Genomic DNA, 20,609 nt, shown 5'->3' on the forward strand with positions numbered 1-20,609 from the left:
TAATATTGCTGCACACAAACTCAATCTGTTTGTTTTGCAAAGTGTCACGAGATGGCATTATTGTGAGACGGCACTATATGAATAAAACCAATTTAAATCTAATTTGATTTTTTTATTGAATGAAAGCATGAAATAAACTATTTTAAATATATATAAGTATATTTTTAAAATATGCTTAAATTTTAAAACCCTGTTCAATTCTATTCTAATTGCTAAAAAAATATTAAATACAGTTTTGGGGCGTCACTATTAAGAGCTACCGCAAACTCCTGGTTTGGAAAAGTGCCACCCCAATAAAGTTCTGGCTTTATTGGCTGTTATTTGGCAAGATGTGGAATATTCAATGTATATTAATATTTTTTGCAAGGTACTACATGCTGCTTGGGAGTGATAAGACACAAGCTGGAGCCGCGTGAGTGTCCTTGTGTGGACACGTGAGTGACGATTAAAGAATGGCCCATTCTTTTTTTCTGTGCCGGTTTGTGATTAGTGATAGCTTGGAAGGAGTAACAGGACCCATCAGTTTTTGGCATCCTTTTCACGATCCACTTCAACCCGGAAAGAGCACTCACAGTGGTACAATTTAATTAGTAATGTGAACAGGCTGTGTCTTTGTTCTAATTTTGTCTCCACATTTTTTCACCCATGATATTTAAGGCAGAAAATAAAGACTTTCATCATGTTTGTGTTTCAGCCATGAAAAGAAAAAAAAAACAGACTGATGAGGGATACATGACAGAAAGGTCCAAATTATTTTTTTTGCTTCGACAGGGGTTTTTGTTTGAAAAAGAAAACTTAGTGGAACAGGAAGAGGGGGATATAAAGGATGAGGTGGGGTAAAATATGAAAAAGAAAAGGCTGAAAATTATTTTCTATTCTGCTGTGCACAGGTAAAAAAAAAAAAAAAAAAAAAAGCCATGTAATGAGCTGGGAAGGATTTAGTTTGGAAGGACTGACAGCACAATGGGGATGACAATACAAAAAGAGGGATACGCAATTAAAGCAGTATTCAGTTAATTTGTGTCTGTGAAACTGGCCCATATAGCAGAAACAAAGAAAAAGTAATCCTGTAATTAAGTGATTTGGTGTTCATCAATGTCAGAAGTATTGTTTTTATGAGATTTATAATTCAAATTTTCTTAGTTTTATTTTTTTATTTGATTTTTAATTTTATTAACTTTTTTTTAAAACAGCAACTTTCCTTCAGAAATTATATCTTATGTCACAATAAGCAACAACATGAGGATGCTTTCAATGAATATGTTAATACCACAGTGCTTTTGTTTCAGCTTTCCTTCTTAGGAGCATGAGCAAAAAAATAACTTTTCTTTGCTTAAGAACTCTGTATACTTGTGGTGAACAAGTATATAGAGTTAATGTTCTTAATATTAACCTATTTATTAACCACTTTTGAAACTACTGAGCAGATGTTATTGTGATTACCAATTGTAACCTTACAAATAAAAGCCAGATATATCATAAACAATTGTGAGACTTCTTTTTTCTACATTCCTGCTGAGAGTAGCTGTGCTGCAGTACCAATGCTAGCTTGTCTGTTAGAAACGACATCAAGGGAAGCATATGTTTATGTTAATATATTTACAGATGAAAATATTTTTGTTTTTTTAATTACTTTTAGAGAAGAAAAAAGGAAAGCTCCTCACTTTCCTCCCATAAGGCTACAGAGTTTGAAAAAAAATAGATGGAGGGACTTTTATGGGAAGATTTCACCAGGCTGTAGAGTGATGAGTAAAGTCAAGTCAAGGTCATTAATAAACCACATGAAGATGTTGCAACTCTGAACTAAGCTAACTCAGTCTACTCAGTTTCAACGCACATTAATTGCCATTTATTAAAAACACTGCCTTATCATGAAACAAAGTAGATGTGGTTTATTTTCTTGCATCAGTGGCTCCCGCTGGATCGAATCAGACTGCCACTCTATTTAGGTCGTACATTTTACCTGCCTCCCATGTGACAACTTTCGTTTTTGTGTGTTTAAGCACCATCGCGGCGCCCTACAGCTAAATTCCTCCCGTGCACCTGCTCCAGATGTCCCCGTTACGAGAACTGAACGCATTCCCTTCCCAGTCACTTGAATCACACAGTGTGATCACGAGGCAGATTTTTTAAAACAAGAATTACATTTGCAGTAAATCTGACTGGGAAAACGGAACGCTTTTCCTGGGAGTTTAAAACCAGTCGTGTTCATCTGAACATCATCCGGCTACAAAAGCAACAGTTTGGCTGCTCTCGAAAACTGGGAAAACAAAACAAAACCAAAAGAAAGCCCTGTATTTCACTCTTACTATTGCATATCAATAACTAGATCTGAAATATAAAATGCAGGATTTCAAAAAGTTGATGGAAAGCTTAAGTCCAGCCTTCCTAAATGTCACACAATCGCGTTTCATAACATTGGGGTGAAAAGAGCTGTCTGAGTCTGAGGGACCAGATTTACTGCAGTTAATCTCCCCCATCTCAAAGATTAATATCTGTGGCTCATCTTCAGATGAGCATACAGCCCCTGTATTCAACACATTCTATATTCTTTGCAGTTATTACTGCTTTTTTGTAGTTGTTTTTTTTTCTTCCATTTTATAGACACAGAATACAAATTAAATGGGGAAGAGATTTTATAACAAAGTTTAGTTTAAAAAAAGTCTTCCACCATTGCTTCCTTATCCGATCATCTTTAAAATGCTACAAAGCCGTAGTGACTGGCTATCTGCAGGCTACACTAGCGCCTTCTCCCTTCTGCTCCTTTTCCTGCATGCACTCCAAAGGGAGCTTCTTTTTAAGGCCATGGTTGATATCTAAAGGAGAAAAAAAATTGTTGAGCTGCGGCCCGACGCGTCCGCAGGACTAAAATAGCAGATGGCATCAGAACAGACAAGGCTCCTTGATACACGTGGATCGTGTTTTTGAGCTGCTTTGGACCGACGCTGTCCTGACAAGGTTCAGAAAAATGCGAGTGCGTTAAAAATAAAACAAATTTTAAAAGAAATCTTATATTATTATGAGTTGTGACATGTTTTCTCTGCAGCCATACCTCTGTTTGCTTTATTGGACTGGAGTTCAAGTATATTTAACCTCTTTGCCTGCTTGTTAAAATAATTTATTTTAGCATAACAATTTATGTAAATCATGCACAGCAGATTTACAAAAACAAAACTATGTTTGTCTTGTTTCGAGGAAGTGAAGAGTTTTTCCGGTAGTCTTTTTCTGCTTTCGTTAACACATCAAAGTATGCTTGCCATGTGTAAAATTCTTGGTCAATTCTTGTCAAAGTTCTTTTTGTATATCATCCAATTTGGATAATTCAGAAATTTGATAAATAATCCCAATAATCCAAAATTTGTTGTAGCTTTAAACTTTGATTATTGTTTTAGGCGCTTAAACTTGAAATGTATGTTTATCCAAAGAGAAGATTACATTTTTGAAACGTGAAAACAACTTTCCTTGTGACATAGCGTCATGTCTGGAATGAAAGATGGTCCTAAGAGTTCGTCTCACTTTGCGTAGAAGTATTTTGTGCTGTAATCAACATGGTTTCGCATTCAAGGTTAGGAACCACCAAGACATCCAACAACCTGAGCCAGAACCGGTAGTTCCAGTCCATGAACAACCGTCAGCTAAAATAACAGCTGTTTGCATTGAGATTTCCTCGTAAGCCAAGCCAAGAGACAAGAGTGTGGGAACTGCATGAGCAGTGAGTCATGCGTCAAGTCATGTTGCAAGTTTTGTGGCCTTTCTCGTATGTGGTAACCTTTGCAAATAAAAAAAATAATAATTAGGCCATAATTTTAGAAAGGTGACATTGTGGTAGCGATCTCGCCGGGTTAGCAAAACAAATCCCGCAGTGATGTATCTCAGACTATGCGCCAGATGGATGGACGTTTTCCAACAGATCCATCTCTTCCATGATCTGGACTAAATCATCTTATTCGTCACCAACGCCAGCAGAAAAAGTTGCAACGGAAATGGCGAAAAACCCAAACAGCCGAGGGTAAATAGTTCTTGTGTACTTGCAGTTGTAAACAATCCACCCTAACAATCCACCCTCCATCTCCAGGCACACAACTTTCTGTGCATCCTCTACTGGCTCGTTCACTTGACTGCCTGCTCCGCTGATCATGATGCTACTCCTCTCTAACAAGCCTTATATCTGCCATACATCATTGAAAGTTATTCCAATTTGCAATAAAAACGTCCCGTGCTGTCACACATGAAGTAAAAAAATAGATTTTTTTTTTTTTATAAGAGCATACAGCCATCCTGAAATACAAATGAAGAGCTTCTTATCGTATGAACTGAATTATGGACCAATTCAGAGAAACTAATTCGCCTTCTCTAATAATCCATATTTTCTTCAGATCATACTTTTTTCTCATTAAAATATAAATCAAGTCCAAAGAGAAAATGGATTCGTGTTACTGGAGGGATTCATTTAACAATGCATCCTGCCTTCCTAAGGTTTATGAGACCAAAGTCAATCACTATAAAACCAACTGGTCTTCTATGCTCTGTTAGAGGTGACCACACAGAAAAACAGGGATTTTATATTTGGTTTTTAACACCAGCATGATTAGCTCATCATCATGAGTGTATGAGATCAAGCTCTAACGAGTCATGTGACCTTTATGTTCCCTGTCACTTGCTGTTAGACCCTGACTTAAGGTGAGTGCAGCAACATGGTTATCTTACTATGAGCAAATTATTGTGACATATTTAATTACAGCCAATTAGAAGCAGCAGTTTTTGAACCTATGCTGGTCAAGGCTAAAAATGCATTCTGAAAGACTTTTATCACTGTGTTGTTTCAACTTAACACTGTAGTTCATGTCTGCACAGCTTAATTCTACTCAAGGTCACATTGCTGGCCACACATATCGACACCCATGGTAAAGATGTATAAAACGACAAAAAGTAAATAAATATGTTCTTGCATAATCCCACACTTTTTTGTGGTTTAAATGAATAATTATTTTTATTATGCAGGTTTGCACGCTTGGGTAGCTATTTAAAAAGGCTGATTATGTGATGAAGGCTACATTCCCGTGTTGATTTTTCCATATTCTTTCGAATCATTGTCCTTTTCAAAGACATGAGGGCAATTTAAGGAAAAACATAAAAAGTTTGGGTAAGGGGCTTTTCCGCATTGTCATCTGAAACACTCTCCTCAAGTGCGGCTGCAGTGAAATTTGTGATGGTGGGAAACAAGACATTTTTTTGGGATCATGAAAACCAGCTAACATGTAGATAGAATCTAATAGTTGCTATGGATAGTTGGTAACCCAAACATGAAACTTCTCGCTGGAGTTTTGAGGATTTTTTTTTTCTTCTTCACAACCTTTCCGTCCTGCTCTCTGGGGGAGGTGGCAAGATAAATATGGGTCCTTGTTCAGCCACGTGGCCGCTTGCTAAAAGAACTGAACCTCTCTGTCACACCACGTTAATTTGTAAAAACGTTAGCAAATGTCCTCAAATTGAAAGTTACACGTTTGTTTTTTAATCAAGTCAATGTAAAGTTGAGATTATGCTACCATAGTAAAGGTTAAGGTTATTTTAAGTAATATTTAAACATTAATAAAAGTGATTTTATGAAATTACAAATCGAAGCATGCAGCTGGAAAAGCATTTCCCCAACATAATATTTGTATTAAATATAATGACAAGGAATTTAAAGGCGAGATATTTTCAGGACATGAGGGAGGATGGAGAGGAGGGAGATACGACACAATGAAGAGCATGAACAAATGAGGAAGGAGATGAGGGAAGGAAGGACACAAGGGAAGACGGACATAAGAAAGAAGGGAAGATCACATGGGATGTATAGAGGAAGATGGGCCATATACAAGATACAAAAAAAGGAAGATAGAAGAATAAAAAAGGATGCAAAGAAAAGAAAAATAACACACAAATGAAACATTTTAAGGAAGGAGAGAAGGACACATTAAAGCAAAAAAGGAAGGACACAGAAGGAATGGAGTAATACAAGAAAAAATGTAGGAAACAAGGATGGAAAGAGAGATTATAGGCACAAGGAGACAGAAAGGAAGCAATAAAAGAAGAATAGAAGAGTGTGGGGTGTATAATAAAGTATTTAAGAAAGGAAGGGCAAAAAGAAGCAAGGTAGACATTAAGACCAAGTGGATTATATATTTCAGACTGGCCAGAAAGCCTGCATTACACTCTGAAAGTTTATCCAAAAACTAAGCAGCCATCTAAATAGAGTTTTTCCAAACCACATAAATCATCCTGGGTCTGACATGGCTTCCTTAAATAGAAACTTAAAATAATTAACTGATCTCACTGTACTGCTTGACCGCTATGATCAATAGGAATGTATTTGAGATTGAATTGAAAAGATTTTCTTATAAAGTGACCATATATAAAATATATTCTGAATTGGCGCTGTATAAACGTATAAGTAAACTGATTTGAATTGCATCCCGCGTTCCTATTTTCATCTTCAGAGCTAATCTTTCCCCTGTGGAAAAACACAACTTATACTAAACCATCAGAAATAAGGCCAAAAGGCACGAATTCATCCTAATGCAAACCCATACTTTTCCACAAGGCAGCTAACCCTTTTCATTCAACCCTCATGGAGACAAGCGTACAGCAGCCACTTAATAAATTACCTCCAATAAGCTGGGTCCTGATCTCACATGTCAGCTAAGAGGAATAAATGTAACCTGATGAGTATTTCCACTCTGACATTGCTAGAGTGATACCAACGCGCTCTCAGCACCGCTGTGGATCAAAAAGCATCTGTAGTGACTGCGTAAGCCTACGGGTGCAGCGCGTCTGCCACTGACAGGAATAGCTGCCATTCAGTGCCAGCTTGTCTTCTAACGCCAGTCTAATCATCACCTTACCCCAGGGGAACGCCACCGTATACATATATCTATATATGTCTGTGAAGGAGTGGAAGAAGGTCTGACAGTGGGCGTCCCAGGGGGGAAAATGTGTTGAAGTGTAAATATAGGTAGCTAATTTATTCTTTTGCATGCGAGAAAGCCCGTTTGCTGGTAGCTTAAAAAAAAAAAAATCACTTTTCCTCGCCCGTGCCGCGTTCTGTCATCTCAGCGACGGACTCTGAATGATTTCTGTGATCTTTCATTACAGGCAGCACCTTTGGATCAAACTCTGCCGTTGCAGTCGTCGAGCATGCGGAGCGCTCCTGGATCTGTCAGCTCCATTACTTAAAGCTCGTGCCTCGAAGTTGAAGCGAGATGAAAAATGAACTCTGTAAGTTGTGTGTTTGCTTACACCTTTAGGACATCAGACAGTAATTACTTTACTGCATAGCAAAGTTTCATCTGATTCTTGACGAGTGTGAGCACAAAGAAGAGTGATGAAGATAGCTGATGGGAGCAGATGTTGTTTTTATGGTTTGGTGAGCATAGTGAAAAAAATGAAGTCTGCACACATATGCAGATGGCTATTTTTTAAAGAAGACAATAAATATATTTAAAATTCTAAACTAAAACAAAAATCATGCCCAATTGGAAAAAAAAAACAAAAACTTAATCTAAGCATTTCTTTTCACTTGTTCAATTTGGGTTTGAAATTTATGCTGAAGAAAAGCATAAATTTCCATGGTTGCCATGGTTAAATAAAAGCTGGGCAGAAAGAAAGAAACATTGAGTCATATATGCTCACCCTGGCGAATTGCTCGGGGTCTCTGAGAAACACTGTCCTCTCCTTAGCGATGCTGTTGCTGTGGTAAAACTCCACCAGCTCGTTGAGGGAGGAGAAGGCCTCGTCCCACACGTAGTACTGACTGCAGCGGTCCTGCAGCACCTTGAAGTGCTGAACGTGGTCCCCGTAACTGCGAAAGAGCAGAATAGAGGCCAAATTAAGTGCTTCTCATTAACAAACTGAATGCAAATAAAATGTCAGCGTCCAAAGCAGTGCCAACATTGAAGACAATACACAGTAAAGTCATCTCGAAATGGCAACAACAAGGCAGAAATAAATAATCACAAATTTGACTAATTTCGGTTATGAACGTTCCTAATTAATTACCTCTGCTTTTCTGACTTCCTATAGCCATCAGTTGTGCTGCAGTGCTAATCCTACTTTGTTATTTCATAAGATACATAACCATAAAATGAGTTACTACTCTAAGTCGGAGGGATAATTCGCTAAATCCAAGTCAGCTGAATCTAGAAGAATAGTTCAAGTATCTTGTTCATGAATGGCGGTAGGGTGGCGTTCAAGTATGCACAGACAAATTAGTGGGTGGTGAAGAAAGACCTGCGATGAAAAGCAAATCTTTGACTTTTCCAGTCCATCCATGTTTTAAACCTCAACTACATTCATGGGATGCGGTCACTGACCAGAAGATTCTGGACAGAAGTGGCCAAAATGAGATTCCTCCATAGGGTAGCTGGGCTCAGTCTCAGGATTCTTGGTTTCCCCTCTTTGTGTTTTATAGCCACAATCCAAATATTCAATAAGTGAAAAAGGATGGATAATTACCTTTGAACCTAGTGCACTAATTCCCACTTTTCTGCCTCTTATAGATATTGACAACCCCACCTAATCTAGATTTTGTTTTTAAATACAGGCAAATCTCTAATTTTGCAAGCAGTAGCTAAGAAACAAAATTTTTTCCTTCTCCTTTTTACCAGCGGTGAGCTTGGCTGTTATATAGGCTGGCTATATATATATACTATATAGTTGGGGGGGTATATATATACAGTATATATACTTTATATACAGTATATACTGTATATATACTGTATATATCTGCTATTAGGGGGAGCTGCAACCAAGTTGGTCCCCGGGTTCCAACACCAAAAGTCAAGATTGAAACCCATTTGGACGAAAAAGAGTGTCTTCACATCACAAGTTGTTTTTGGCAGACAATTCTTTCAGGTCCAGCTTTGGAAAGACACCAACACTATTGGCCTTTAGTCTGCAGAGATTTCCCTCTGGCTGCACAGCTGTCAGCTGTTGGAGCTGGCATGCATTCAGTGCAGTCTTATCCGTTTATCCCTTAAGAAAAAAAAGAAAAAAAAAAGGAACGCAGTGACCTTATTTCACATTTAGTTTAGTTGTTAATTGAATTTAGATTATAGGCTGCTTTGAAATAAAAGAACCAACAACACAAGAAAGAAAGACAAAAATCTGAAAGTCTGAATCAATGGTGAGGAGGTGAATGCAATTAATAATTCAACCTTTGCTTTTAGTGTGTGTGTGTGTGTCATTTCATGGTGCTAACAGAGCACAGAATGACATTTACCCGAGCTGCCCAGTGGGTTTGAGGAATTTTGTGCAAAGCAGATCATGCCAACCAAGTGTTTGTAACTCGGTCATAGTTTCAGCACACCCAAAACACACCGACTGTAGAGCTAAACAGAGGTCTGAGGTTTATCTGTGGCAGTTTGCACCAAGCAGCTGTCAACATTTCATGAAATATTTTTGATGAATAAGGGTCTACTGAGAGCCCGGCGTGCTTTCATGCAGCTGAATAATGATAAATCGCACCTAGTGACATGGATAAAAATAGCCGCGGTGTTGAAGTGCGTGCCTTGTTGTGATAATTAAGAGTTTGGCCAGGAGAAATTGGCAATCACCTGCTCCCTTGTCCTGCTTTGTGGAGGTTGCTAAGTAACTTGCAAGCTTATCTTTAGAAATCTGGACATCTCTCTGTGATTATGTGCTTATATAACTGCTTCAAATATGCAGTGGGAATCAGCACAACACCCCCATATTTCTAAACACATCACAGAGGAGGGGTGCTTGCGTGTGTGCGTGTGTTAGGCTTATGTTAATGACTTTTAAAATGTCATCACACATGAGAAAAAAAATAAACAGTGGCAAAATCCTTGTTACCATTTCTTTTATTTTTTTAATCTAATTTCAGTGATAGAATGTTATGGACTTATTCTTTATTTGCGATAAACAGGTCAAGTTAAATGTTTTCGTGCTCATCAATGCGACCGGATCTCCTCCTGCATCACTTTTGGTGACCCAGAAAATTTTTCTCTAACCAGACTCTGAGCTCTGTGAAAAACCTGCCTCGCGATTGGACGTTTCTCAGCTACTCCTCCACCTCGCTCAACAGGGTGGCTTTATGTTAAAAATATTCATTGTTTTCCATCTTTGCAAGAAGCAAGCACCATCTGTCCCTCTTTCCTCATGCTTTAGCCCTGGGTTTCATGCTCTCTTCTATCATCTGACTTATTTCAAACTTCTCTTTCTGGATCTGGGTTTTTCTTGCCTTGATTCGTATAGATCCATCTCTCACTGACTCTAGCACTCATTCAATCCATGTATTTAGATCAGAAGTATCATTTTTAGCACCAACAAGAGTACTCTGCTCCACACTCTCTGTGGGATGTTATGTCGCCATTGGACCAGATTTTATATTTCATTGCCCTGTCTCTGCTTTATGCCATCAAGTTCTTTAAAAAAGCCACAATGTGGATGGAGTTTAGCTCTGGACAGGAGATAGCAAAAGATTAATGATGCATAATCAGCTCCATCCAACTGACCAGAATCAAATCAAACATTTATTCGCCATTAATACTACACTTCACGCTCCTAATTTGCTATGCAGCGTAGAACTTCTGCATGAATACACACATTTAGTGAAATACTTGCAATGAACTTTAAGGGGAAAATAATGAGCAAGCAACTTTTTTCACACTGTAGATCATCCAGCGGTGGAGAAGCAGTTCGCTGTAATAATGCAAAACACATCTGTCTCCGCTGGATTACAAGCACTCCCAGCACATTCTCGGCAAGTGCCGTCTCATCTCTCCGATCCACTGTAATTAGGGCTCTCAGCGATGGAGAGATTGTGTTCTCTCTCCAAGTGAAAGGAAATGAAAGAGAGAGTGTGGATGGATGAATGAGAGAGAGAAAATGAAATGGACGTAGAGATGGAGCGGATAGACGCACTGTGGAAGAAGACAAGTTATTTTCGAAACTTTTGCCTTGCACCGGCGCAATCCGGTTGGCGTGAAGGTCAACGGTCCGCCTTGCCGTTGCTTTCCGCCGTCAGCCTGTTCTCACTCCCCTTTTCTTGCTGTCTCTCTTTGGACTCTGCCAGCCTCTCTCTTACTGATCCGCTGTTCCGCTCCTAAGCTGCTGCGCAGATGTGTGGAATATTTCGCTTGACCACACTGACACCTCCAGCTGTCAATGCCACTCTGTGACTGTGTCGAGTGCAACAGAGAGTCTTATGTGCTGGAAAACAGAGCTTATATTACGCGTTTGTGCCAACCAAAGCGTGCGTGTGTCCATGTGTATGCTAACTCCCTGCTGTATTTCATCTGTTGGAGACGTAGCATTCTGGCCGCGTGCAAGTCAGTCTGTCGTTGTACGCCAGTTATGCGTGTCATGGTGGGAGGGCACAAGTCGCTTGTCGCATTAATAAGGCATCACCTGTTTCAATAGCTGAGTGGGGGAAGAAAGGGAGGATGTGTGTATGAGTTTGTTTTGTCCACTGAGACCTAGAAGTGAGAATAATGAAAGACATTAAGAGAGGGAATAAGAAGTTGGAATTGTGGCTCACTGGCAACCATTGAGAGGATGTACAAAAAAAAAAAAAAAGACATGAAATAAATTCAGGTGATGTTGCACTGATTTTCCTAATCCAGTCTAACATTTTATACATTGAGTTGGGGACGGTGGAAAAAAATCCAACACTACAAGATTTTGACCCTTTTTTCCGCCACACTTCTTCAGGCATTTGCTACAAAAAAAGAAGTAAAATTGAAAGCAAAGGTTTAAAGAAGATTCAGGACTTTCTGCAGACTTGGTCATATTTCAGTTTTAGCAAAATGCAGACTTGCATCGTCCACCAAAGCCATGTATCTTAAACTGTCACCTTTTTGACCTCTTTCATCCACAATGCTTGCACCTCCGCTCTGCATCGAACTCAATACTTTTTCTATGTTGTCTCTTTTTGTCTGTTTCTATCACTACCTTTCAGTTGTGTTTTGATCACTGAACTGTGATATTAAATTTGACCATTGATCTGTCCGGGTCACACTGAGGAATTCAAAGAGTAAACTACACCAACAGTAACAATAAAATAATACAATTGCATTTTATGGCTCATGGTTAGAAATGTTGGCCAAAAAAAACGTATTTTTGTGGGAATATATTTTTAAGCCCAAGAGCAAGCAGCGCACTTTTTTTCAATTTTTTATCTTGGGCTCCCCCTGTCCATGGATTAACCAACTTTTAAGTTTCTGAGATTGTGTGAAACTAAGATTTCTGTAAGCTAAATGTAAGAAAAGTACTTTGCTTAGCTTAGCAACAAAAGAAATAGCATGTGGAAACAGTTCACCAGATGTTTTGTGAGGGTCAAACAAATAAGTTACATTGTTTTCTGATAAACTTTAACCAAATTGTGCTGAATTACAAACCTGGAATAAAGTTTATGTTTATTTTGGTAATCAGAATGTGTTTCTTTGCAAAGTAAGGCCATAGCCGCTTCTTCCTGCCCTTATGCTAAGCCAGTGCTTCTCAATTCCAGTCCTCAGGCCCCCCTGATCTGCATGTTTTAGATGTGCCTCTATACCAGAACAGCTGATTCAAATGATTGCATGATGTCTTCTGCAGCCTCCAAGTACTGCAGAAGCCTGTTAATCACTCAAAGATTCAATCCAGGTGTGTGGCAGAAGGGAAACACCTAAAACATGCAGGGCAGGGGGCCTGAGGACCGGAATTGAGAAACACTGTGCTAAGCTAAGATAGCTTGACTGTATACCTAGCAATACTAATGTCCACCCGTTTAATGAAGCTGAACAAACAAAGAAATTACTAGTGTGTACATTAAGGTACACACTGAAATCCTGCACATACTTTTTGGTTACAAAATTCAGTCCATATGTTCACAGGCTGTCCTGATCTGCAGTTATTTGTGTTTTTGTTTCTTTGTGTTCAACTTTTAAGCATTTCCTTATTCAGTTATGTTTCTAATGTCTTACCATGTTGATTTCTAAGTTGTTGTTTTTTTAGGATGGTATTACCATATAGTTTCTGTGTTTAGTTCTTGAAATTGGATGTAGTTCTCTTAAATCTTTTCCTCTTTGTAGTTTCTTTGAGTCTTAGCTCAGCTCCTTGTGTTAATTAGTCTCTCTCCATCAGTTTCACTTTCATTCTACCACAGCTGTTCCTCATCAACTCTTATTACTTCATGGTTCCTTTGCCATTTTCCACCCACTCCTACCTCAGTAATAAGCTCACTGGTTTTCTTCATTTGTTACTGGTCTCTTCTGTCCATCACCTGCATTCCCACTCTCCTGGCATTTCTCCCTCTAAGTTCTCCTTATTTTATCAAAACACTCTGTTTAACCACAACTTTCTCTCTAATCTCAAATGTGACTCACGTTTATTTATTGTTTTTATATTTTTGATTTGATTTCCATTTGGGATCAATATTTAATTTACCACCTTTGGGATCAATACAGTATTTTTAAGAAACTGAAGATTCTTAGAGCCGACATAATCAAGTAGAAATAAATAAAAAAAACACAGTTAAATAAGAAATAAGGCAAAGTTTTAGGCACAATAAAACAAATCATATTTCATTAAAATTACTTTTTTATGAGACTTGATCTTGGAAAACCTGCTTTTTGTTTCTTGATAAATCATTTTTTAGTTACGGTTGCGTTAGGCAAACTAACTTCAGTCGTGTGTAACAGGAATACCTAAACATTTCTGCTCTTGATGGGATGACTTTGTGCCCAAGTCATCCCATATGTTCCACCCTTAGACTGTCTAAGGGTGGAAATGCTGCAGAACAAACAAAAAGAGCGTATTTTTCAGTTGCCCTTGAGCAGATTTTATTGATCTATTAATTAATTTTTTTTTCATTCTTACTGTTTCTTAAATAACAAAAAGTTTTTGTTTTCTATTTTTGTTTGCAAAATAGTTTTTGCAGTGTGTGTTGGTTGTGCTTAGACAGCAGAAGAGAGTGCTTTCCCATAGCATGACATTTATGCAGAACTACCACTGTGGTTGCGACATAGTCTTTGAAAGAAAGCAAGTTTTAACACATCATTTTTGATAGTTGGTTGCTTAGGGTTGCATTTCTTTAGCGGTGTGATGAATTTCTGCCAAAGCCTTGATGCTGTGCATAAGCTTCAGAGCTTTTTGCCCCCCTGTTTATAATCCGATCATTTCTTTCTACTCCTGCAGATTTCATTTCTCTGAGCTAACAAAGCTGATTGCTTTTGTTTCAGTTTTCCTCCACTGAAGCGGTTCTGCTCTGTTAGTGATACCATAAACAAAACCTACCAATACAAATATAATTTCCCCTTCTTCATAACTATCTAAATTTCACACTCTGATATGCGCAAATGTGTGCTTCGTCTTTGTTGCTGTTTACTCTGCTTTGTATTTGAAATTAATATTTCCATTCCAAAGTGTGTGTCGACCCAGAAATGGCTAAAGATGGGAATGGATCTCCCAGTAGTGAGTAGAATTGTAAAATAGAACAATAAATATTCATGACCTTGCAGAAATATGCAAGTTTTTGTATACAAATAGCATTTTAATTCTAGTAGTGTTTACTACTTTAAGCAATTAATTGCTTACAGCACCAGACAGAATACAGCCTGGTTTGGCGAAACACAAATCAGATTTAAATACACCCATTTGCCAGCAACACAAACATCACTTCTGCTACTGCAACAGGGTTCTTCCATTTAGCTCTGGTCTCATTGGATCTATTTCTGTTCATGCTCTAATGGGCATGCACGCATACTCAGGAATGGTGCTTCAGGGGTCCTGACTTGAGATTTAAAAGTGTTTCTAAAATTGGCTATATATAATTGATTTAAGACCAGTTAGGCAAAATACAACTTAGAGGGAAAATCAGCATTTCTCACACACACCAAGAGAAGGTAACATAACTTGCTTACTTTTTCATTTTATGACACTATTTCTCCACATGCCTTCATTTATTCTCTCTTTTTTTTATGAGGGCCGTCAAGTGTGAAATTACCCCTCAAGTCATGATATTCATAGGATACTGAACTCACGGTGTGTTACTCAAAGCTCAGAGAAGCTTACAGTATGCAACTGTAACATAGGCTTAGCTTGGAGGGTCAGCTTTCGTTAACAGTTCCATTCTGGAATAATGTTCCTAATACGAGCCTAATGATGATGGATGACAAGCCCAGTGAACAATCAGATCCAGTTTGGTCTTTGTAGAGCCTTAGCAAATGGAAGACAAGGACGCTTTATGGTGCTGGTATTCAAAATGGACATATTTTCTTTTTTTTTTATACATTACATTTTTCAAAGTATCAACAAACTTCTATAGTTTGTTGTCTTAACACAAACTGAGTTCTGTTTTCATACATTGCTCCGTTATTGTGGCGATACTTGGAGGCGATCGACCTGTGGCCCTGCAGAACTATTAAAGGAGCCCAGGTTGCTTTAATAGTGAGCTTGAGCCCTTAATCAATGTTGGGTTTGGTGTCTCGACATCTCAATAATATAATTAAACCTTTCAATGAGCTTTGTTTATACTTCCAGTAAGCCTACAATTATGTATACTGCTTGTTTACCTTTGTCTACCACATTTTTCCTTCCACTTAACTTTTTTAATAATATGCTTGGTTGCAGCCCTCTGAACAGATTGCTTGTGTGGTGATAACCTTTAGTCGCTTGCTCTCCTTGTGGGGAATGTCATTGACTCTCTGCTGGACAACTGTCGAGACAGTAATCTTCCTTATGGTTGTGTAGACAATATCATAATACTTATGCATTTTTAAAAATCTTTAATTATACTAATGTAAAATAATTTCTTCAAATTTAATTGGTATATTACTATTAGGTTAAAAAGCTACAACCATCAAAATTAACAATAATAAGTGTTTTAAATATATTACGTGTGTAATGAGAAAGTTTTGTTTTTTAATTAAAACACAAATTAATAGACATTTAGTTAATATTTTAAGTTTTTGTGCATTCTGAAATAAGGCTGCATCATTATTGGGAATGATGTGTTTTTAGGTTTTAACAGTAATAATCTCACAGAGAGCCAGTGACAAGCTTCCCTTCTTAGATAAACATAGTTCATGTGTTGACTTCCAGCAGTGCACAGATTTTTAGAACCACAATGTGTCGGAGACCCTTTTGGTTTATGGAAACAGGAATCCATTTTTAAAGGGGATAAAATTACTGTTGTTTCACATGACCTTCAGCTAGTACAGGAAAAAGGCAACAGGAAACAAGTTTGGATGCACCTGTGTCCCAGAGTTCATGACTTGACCAAGGCATTGTTCAAACCAAAGGGGTAACAGTTAAAGAAAACAGGAAAAATACTGTCGTGTGTGTGTGTGGAACATTTCCTGCTTGAAGTGTAATTGCTTTATCTTGATCCACTCAGTCTTCTCATAGAGACTGTACAAGGTCGATACGCTCAGTCAGCTACATTTACTTGGAAGGACAGATATTGGAAGCACGAGGAAATGGAACGAAGTATGCACAGAGAAGAGCAAAGACCTCATTTCCAGCATTGTGCAAGTGCAAAAAAAAAACACACCAAAGCTATCCTTTGGGTACATCTGCTGCTGAGTCAAAAAAAAAATTGGGAAACTGTCCAAGGGAGGCAAAAAGAGATCTCTGTACCTATGAAAGTTGGGGTTGGCATACCTTCACTAAAGAGCCAACAGGGACAGTTTCACTGGCGTGATCTGCAGAAAGTCCCTCTACATGAATTCTGCCTTTTAAAAGTTCCTGAAGTTTAGACTGTTAAAAAAAAAGACCCCATGTGCTGTCTCTACACAACAAATCTCAACTCTCCCCACTCTAACCACAGCTGTAAAAAGGACACGCAAAGGCTATGTCCTTGTTGTTTACTTTCTGTCAGCACTGGTTTTTCCAGTAAAGACAATTGTCCATTGTTAATGATGTGAATTAAATATCCATTCAGAATGTTTTTATTTCAGTTTTGGGAAGTTTTCAAATGAAGAACCTTGTGTGTATCATTGATTATGAACTTAATACGAAACACCATTCAGTATTGTGCCATTCGTCAATCTATTGTTGTCCACTTGTTAAAGACAATTCCCAAGCAGTCACAAGTCCAGGAGGGAAACATCGATATTCTTCTCTGTACAGTCACTCCCCAACTCCCTGTGGGGGATCTCAAGGTATTCTCAAGACAGATGGGATATGTTTAGTCCTCTTAGCTACTTGTGTGTCTGCCCCAGGGTGTTTAGCCAGTGTGATGTTCGCAGAAAACCCCCAAAGGAAAGACATCCAGGTGTTATTCTGATCAGATACCTGGACCAGCCTGAGTTGATCCCTTTCAACACGGACAAACAGAGACTTCAGATCTACTAAGGGTACTCCTTATTTGTACAATTGAGCCTAGTCAAAGGAGCCTCTTACAGAGGAAACTACTTTGAGGATGAAGATAGGACACCTGAAAAAACAAATGGCCCCTCATACTTTAGCAAAAACCCAAAACAAAAGGCCCAAGGCACATCTCTCTACAGGTCAGTAAAACACATTTGGACCAGACTATTGAAATCCAGTTACCCTCTCAGTAGCTCTGGTCCATAAAGATCTGGTCTGCCATTCCAGAGACAGGAAGAACACCTACATCAATCCTCTTGAGTTTGAGGTTTGTCAATTATTTAGAGCTGCCTTTCCAACCATCTACATTAAAGTTTCCCAAGAATCTGAGATTTGATCCTTTGATAGTTGGAAAGGATGATCACCTTTTTAACTTAAAAATTGTAGCTCAGTTGAATCTGTCATGAATTGGGTTGATTGAGGTGGTGAGGATGGATGTGGTACACCCAGGTTGATGTGCAATAATGATGGTTTTAATGACAAACATGAAGAGAACAGAAATCCGGGCAGCACAGGTGAACAATGAGGCTAGGAACTCAGACACTCTGGTAGTGCTGGGAGGACACACAACTAATGACAAAGACTATGACAGAAATGACAAGGGCCCAACAGGGTCCAGGCAACACAGGTGGGGTTAAATACACACAAGGGAATAATCAGGGAAACAAGAGGCAGCTGGAGACAACTAAGGGGAAGACGAGACTACACAGGAACTACTTTAGCAGAAAAACATACAAAAATCCATATCCTCACAGAATCATCGACAAGTCTAGAACTTTGGCATAGATAAAGTGCAGATCACCATGAAATGAGCTATATGTATTATAACAACGCTTCGATGTTTTTTATCGTTTGCAGTGTGTTGTAAAACATACCTTTAGCAACAGATTTCAGCAAGAAAACAAGCCTAATCCGCTCTGCTCTAGAACGAACATCAAAGTTGAACCAAGCCGAGACTGGGATCTCTACGGTTACTGCCACCAAGACGCCTCCTCTGGCAGCAGCGCTGTCAGTTCACAGAAACCACACAGACAACACCTGACCCATTTTCCAAGCTGCTGCACCAGCCATCAACTGGAGCCTGTCAGACATTTTTGGTCAACAGCTCAAAAAAAGTTGGCATCGAAACCATTCCTGTCCCCTTATGACAGATTCATTGTTTTTTAACAAGGAGCCACACTCTTCTTCCATGTCCTACGACAAATATTGACAGAAAGAGACATGCTGCAAAAGCTCCTTATCCAATTTTTTTTCTTCTTCTTATATCCCAGTGATCAGCCAACCAGAAAGGCTCTCCACATCCAATATTGCATATTGTCCCTCTGGTCCAGCAATAAGGCTCAGCTGCATCCCTCACCATCACCCACCACCACCTCCCCTCTCTGACAACGCCAAACGTACAGCCGCACCGGCAGCTCCAGATGTTGTGCCAGACAAGATTAAGTCACATCAGCCCAGAAGGATGGCAAATCTTCCATTTTACCCTCTGCTTTCTCTTCACACCTCATCGTCTAACCCCCATCCCTTTCTCTCCATATTTCCCTGAACCAACCAAAGGAAAGAAAACGAGGGAAAATCAGGCTAGCAGAATGTGCTCAGATTGACCTACTTAATTCATTACATTTATTTCAATTAAATCACAATCTCTCAGCTGCCTATGAATCAATCAAGTTTATTTATATAGCACATTTCAGCAACAAGCCAGTTCAAAGTGCTTTAGATGACAAAAACACAAAATGACAAAGTCACAAAGAAAACACCATACAGTCGACAATCGAACAAATGTTACATTTTGATGAGTGCATCACTAAAATCATATGCATCAAAATATGTTGGTCAATGTTTCATTTATGGTTCAAAAGCAGCTCTAAACAGGTGGGGTTTTTTAGTAGTGTGGTGATAAGCCGTTCGGTAATATAAATATTAATAAAAGTATTTTAAAAGTCTATTCTTTGAGCTACAGGGAGCCAGCGAAAGTTCATTGTCTAATGAACAATATAAGGAAAAACTGGGTATTCCATGGTTTTCATAGAATTTGAAAGCATTTATCTCCCTACCTGACAGACATTGAAAACTCTCCAGGAGCGCTTTCACTCTCCCTGACGAGGAAGGCTCCACACTCTCTGTGTCTCAGCCGACTCTCTGCCACGCCGCGAGATATTCGCCCTGCGAACCATCTGGAGGATAGAGAGAAACACACGGAGAGACAAAGAAAGATATCACTAATGTAAATGTTAGAACGCACCGACAAAATATTCTTTCCAATGGAACATGTTTTGCACTCCAAAACTTCAGTGAGCGTCAATAGGATTTTACATGACAGACTATATTTTGGAGAGGAAGGAAAATTATTGGTTTGAATTTGATTGTGTTTATAAAAGCCCGAAACATTCATTGACTACTCGTAATCAGCCCCATCTACTCTTCTGCTTCCTCATAAAATTATCTTGAAGGACACTATTCAACTCACCACCAAAAATGGATGATGCGTATGAAAAAACTGCAAACCACCAAGAAGTATGAACGTCCTTCTAAACTACCCTAGCTCTGTGTACAGTAGGCCTGTGATGAAAATGTTTGTCATACATAAAGCCAAGATGCTCACAATATCTCTGGAGGAGCTGCAGAGATCCACAACTCAGCTGGAGGAATTTGTCTTTACTATTGTCATCCACTAGCGTACCCTCTACAAAACTGGCTTTTATGAAAATGTAGCATAAAACATCAGTATTTAAAGAAAGCCATCTGACTGGATAAAAGCCATATTGATATGTTGAAATGGCACCAATCAAAGTCCAGACCTAAGGTTTGCCACTAATTCAAGACTGAAAATTGAGTATTTTTTTGTAAGGGACTGTCGATACCAAGGTATGCTGCACTGAGAAACTCCTGTACCAGAAATTACACACACTTGAAAAACAAGCTGTTAGTGCATAAGTACCAACCCTGAAACTGCAGAGAAATTCAAGGGAAAAAAAGGGCTGACAGGTACTTACAAGAGAAACGAGAGAAAGATAATACGAGTTTGTGAAGTTATTTTTGAAACATGATGCTAAATTTGCACTTAAAACAGATTACAAAAAAGTGGAAATATGGCTGTCAGCTGTGTAGGGTGAGTAATGCTGTCATTTTATATCAAAGTCTTTGCTTATTAGGCTAGAGCAAGTTGCTTGGAAGTAAGGCTTCCAAGAAAAAATCAGCTCTTGTGAACCAGATTAGTAAAACAAAGCTATAAACACCTAACAGAGCAAAATTAATTT

At 38.6% G+C, this 20,609-nt stretch overlaps 1 protein-coding gene across 1 annotated transcript in view; it reads right to left on the reverse strand.

Moving 5' to 3' along the window:
• Window positions 1–20,609, reverse strand: part of LOC102227965 (GRB2-related adapter protein-like) — a 33,141-nt gene that overhangs the window by 5,596 nt on the left and 6,936 nt on the right. Inside the window, exons 3-4 of the mRNA XM_023349527.1 lie at window positions 19,407–19,526; window positions 7,672–7,840 (exon numbers count right to left, since the gene is read on the reverse strand). Coding sequence (XP_023205295.1) covers window positions 7,672–7,840; window positions 19,407–19,526 — 289 coding nt within the window. The remainder of the gene's footprint in view (window positions 1–7,671; window positions 7,841–19,406; window positions 19,527–20,609) is intronic.

This window comes from Xiphophorus maculatus, chromosome 16, assembly GCF_002775205.1.
Source record: "Xiphophorus maculatus strain JP 163 A chromosome 16, X_maculatus-5.0-male, whole genome shotgun sequence".
NCBI classification, from domain to species: Eukaryota; Metazoa; Chordata; class Actinopteri; order Cyprinodontiformes; family Poeciliidae; genus Xiphophorus; species Xiphophorus maculatus.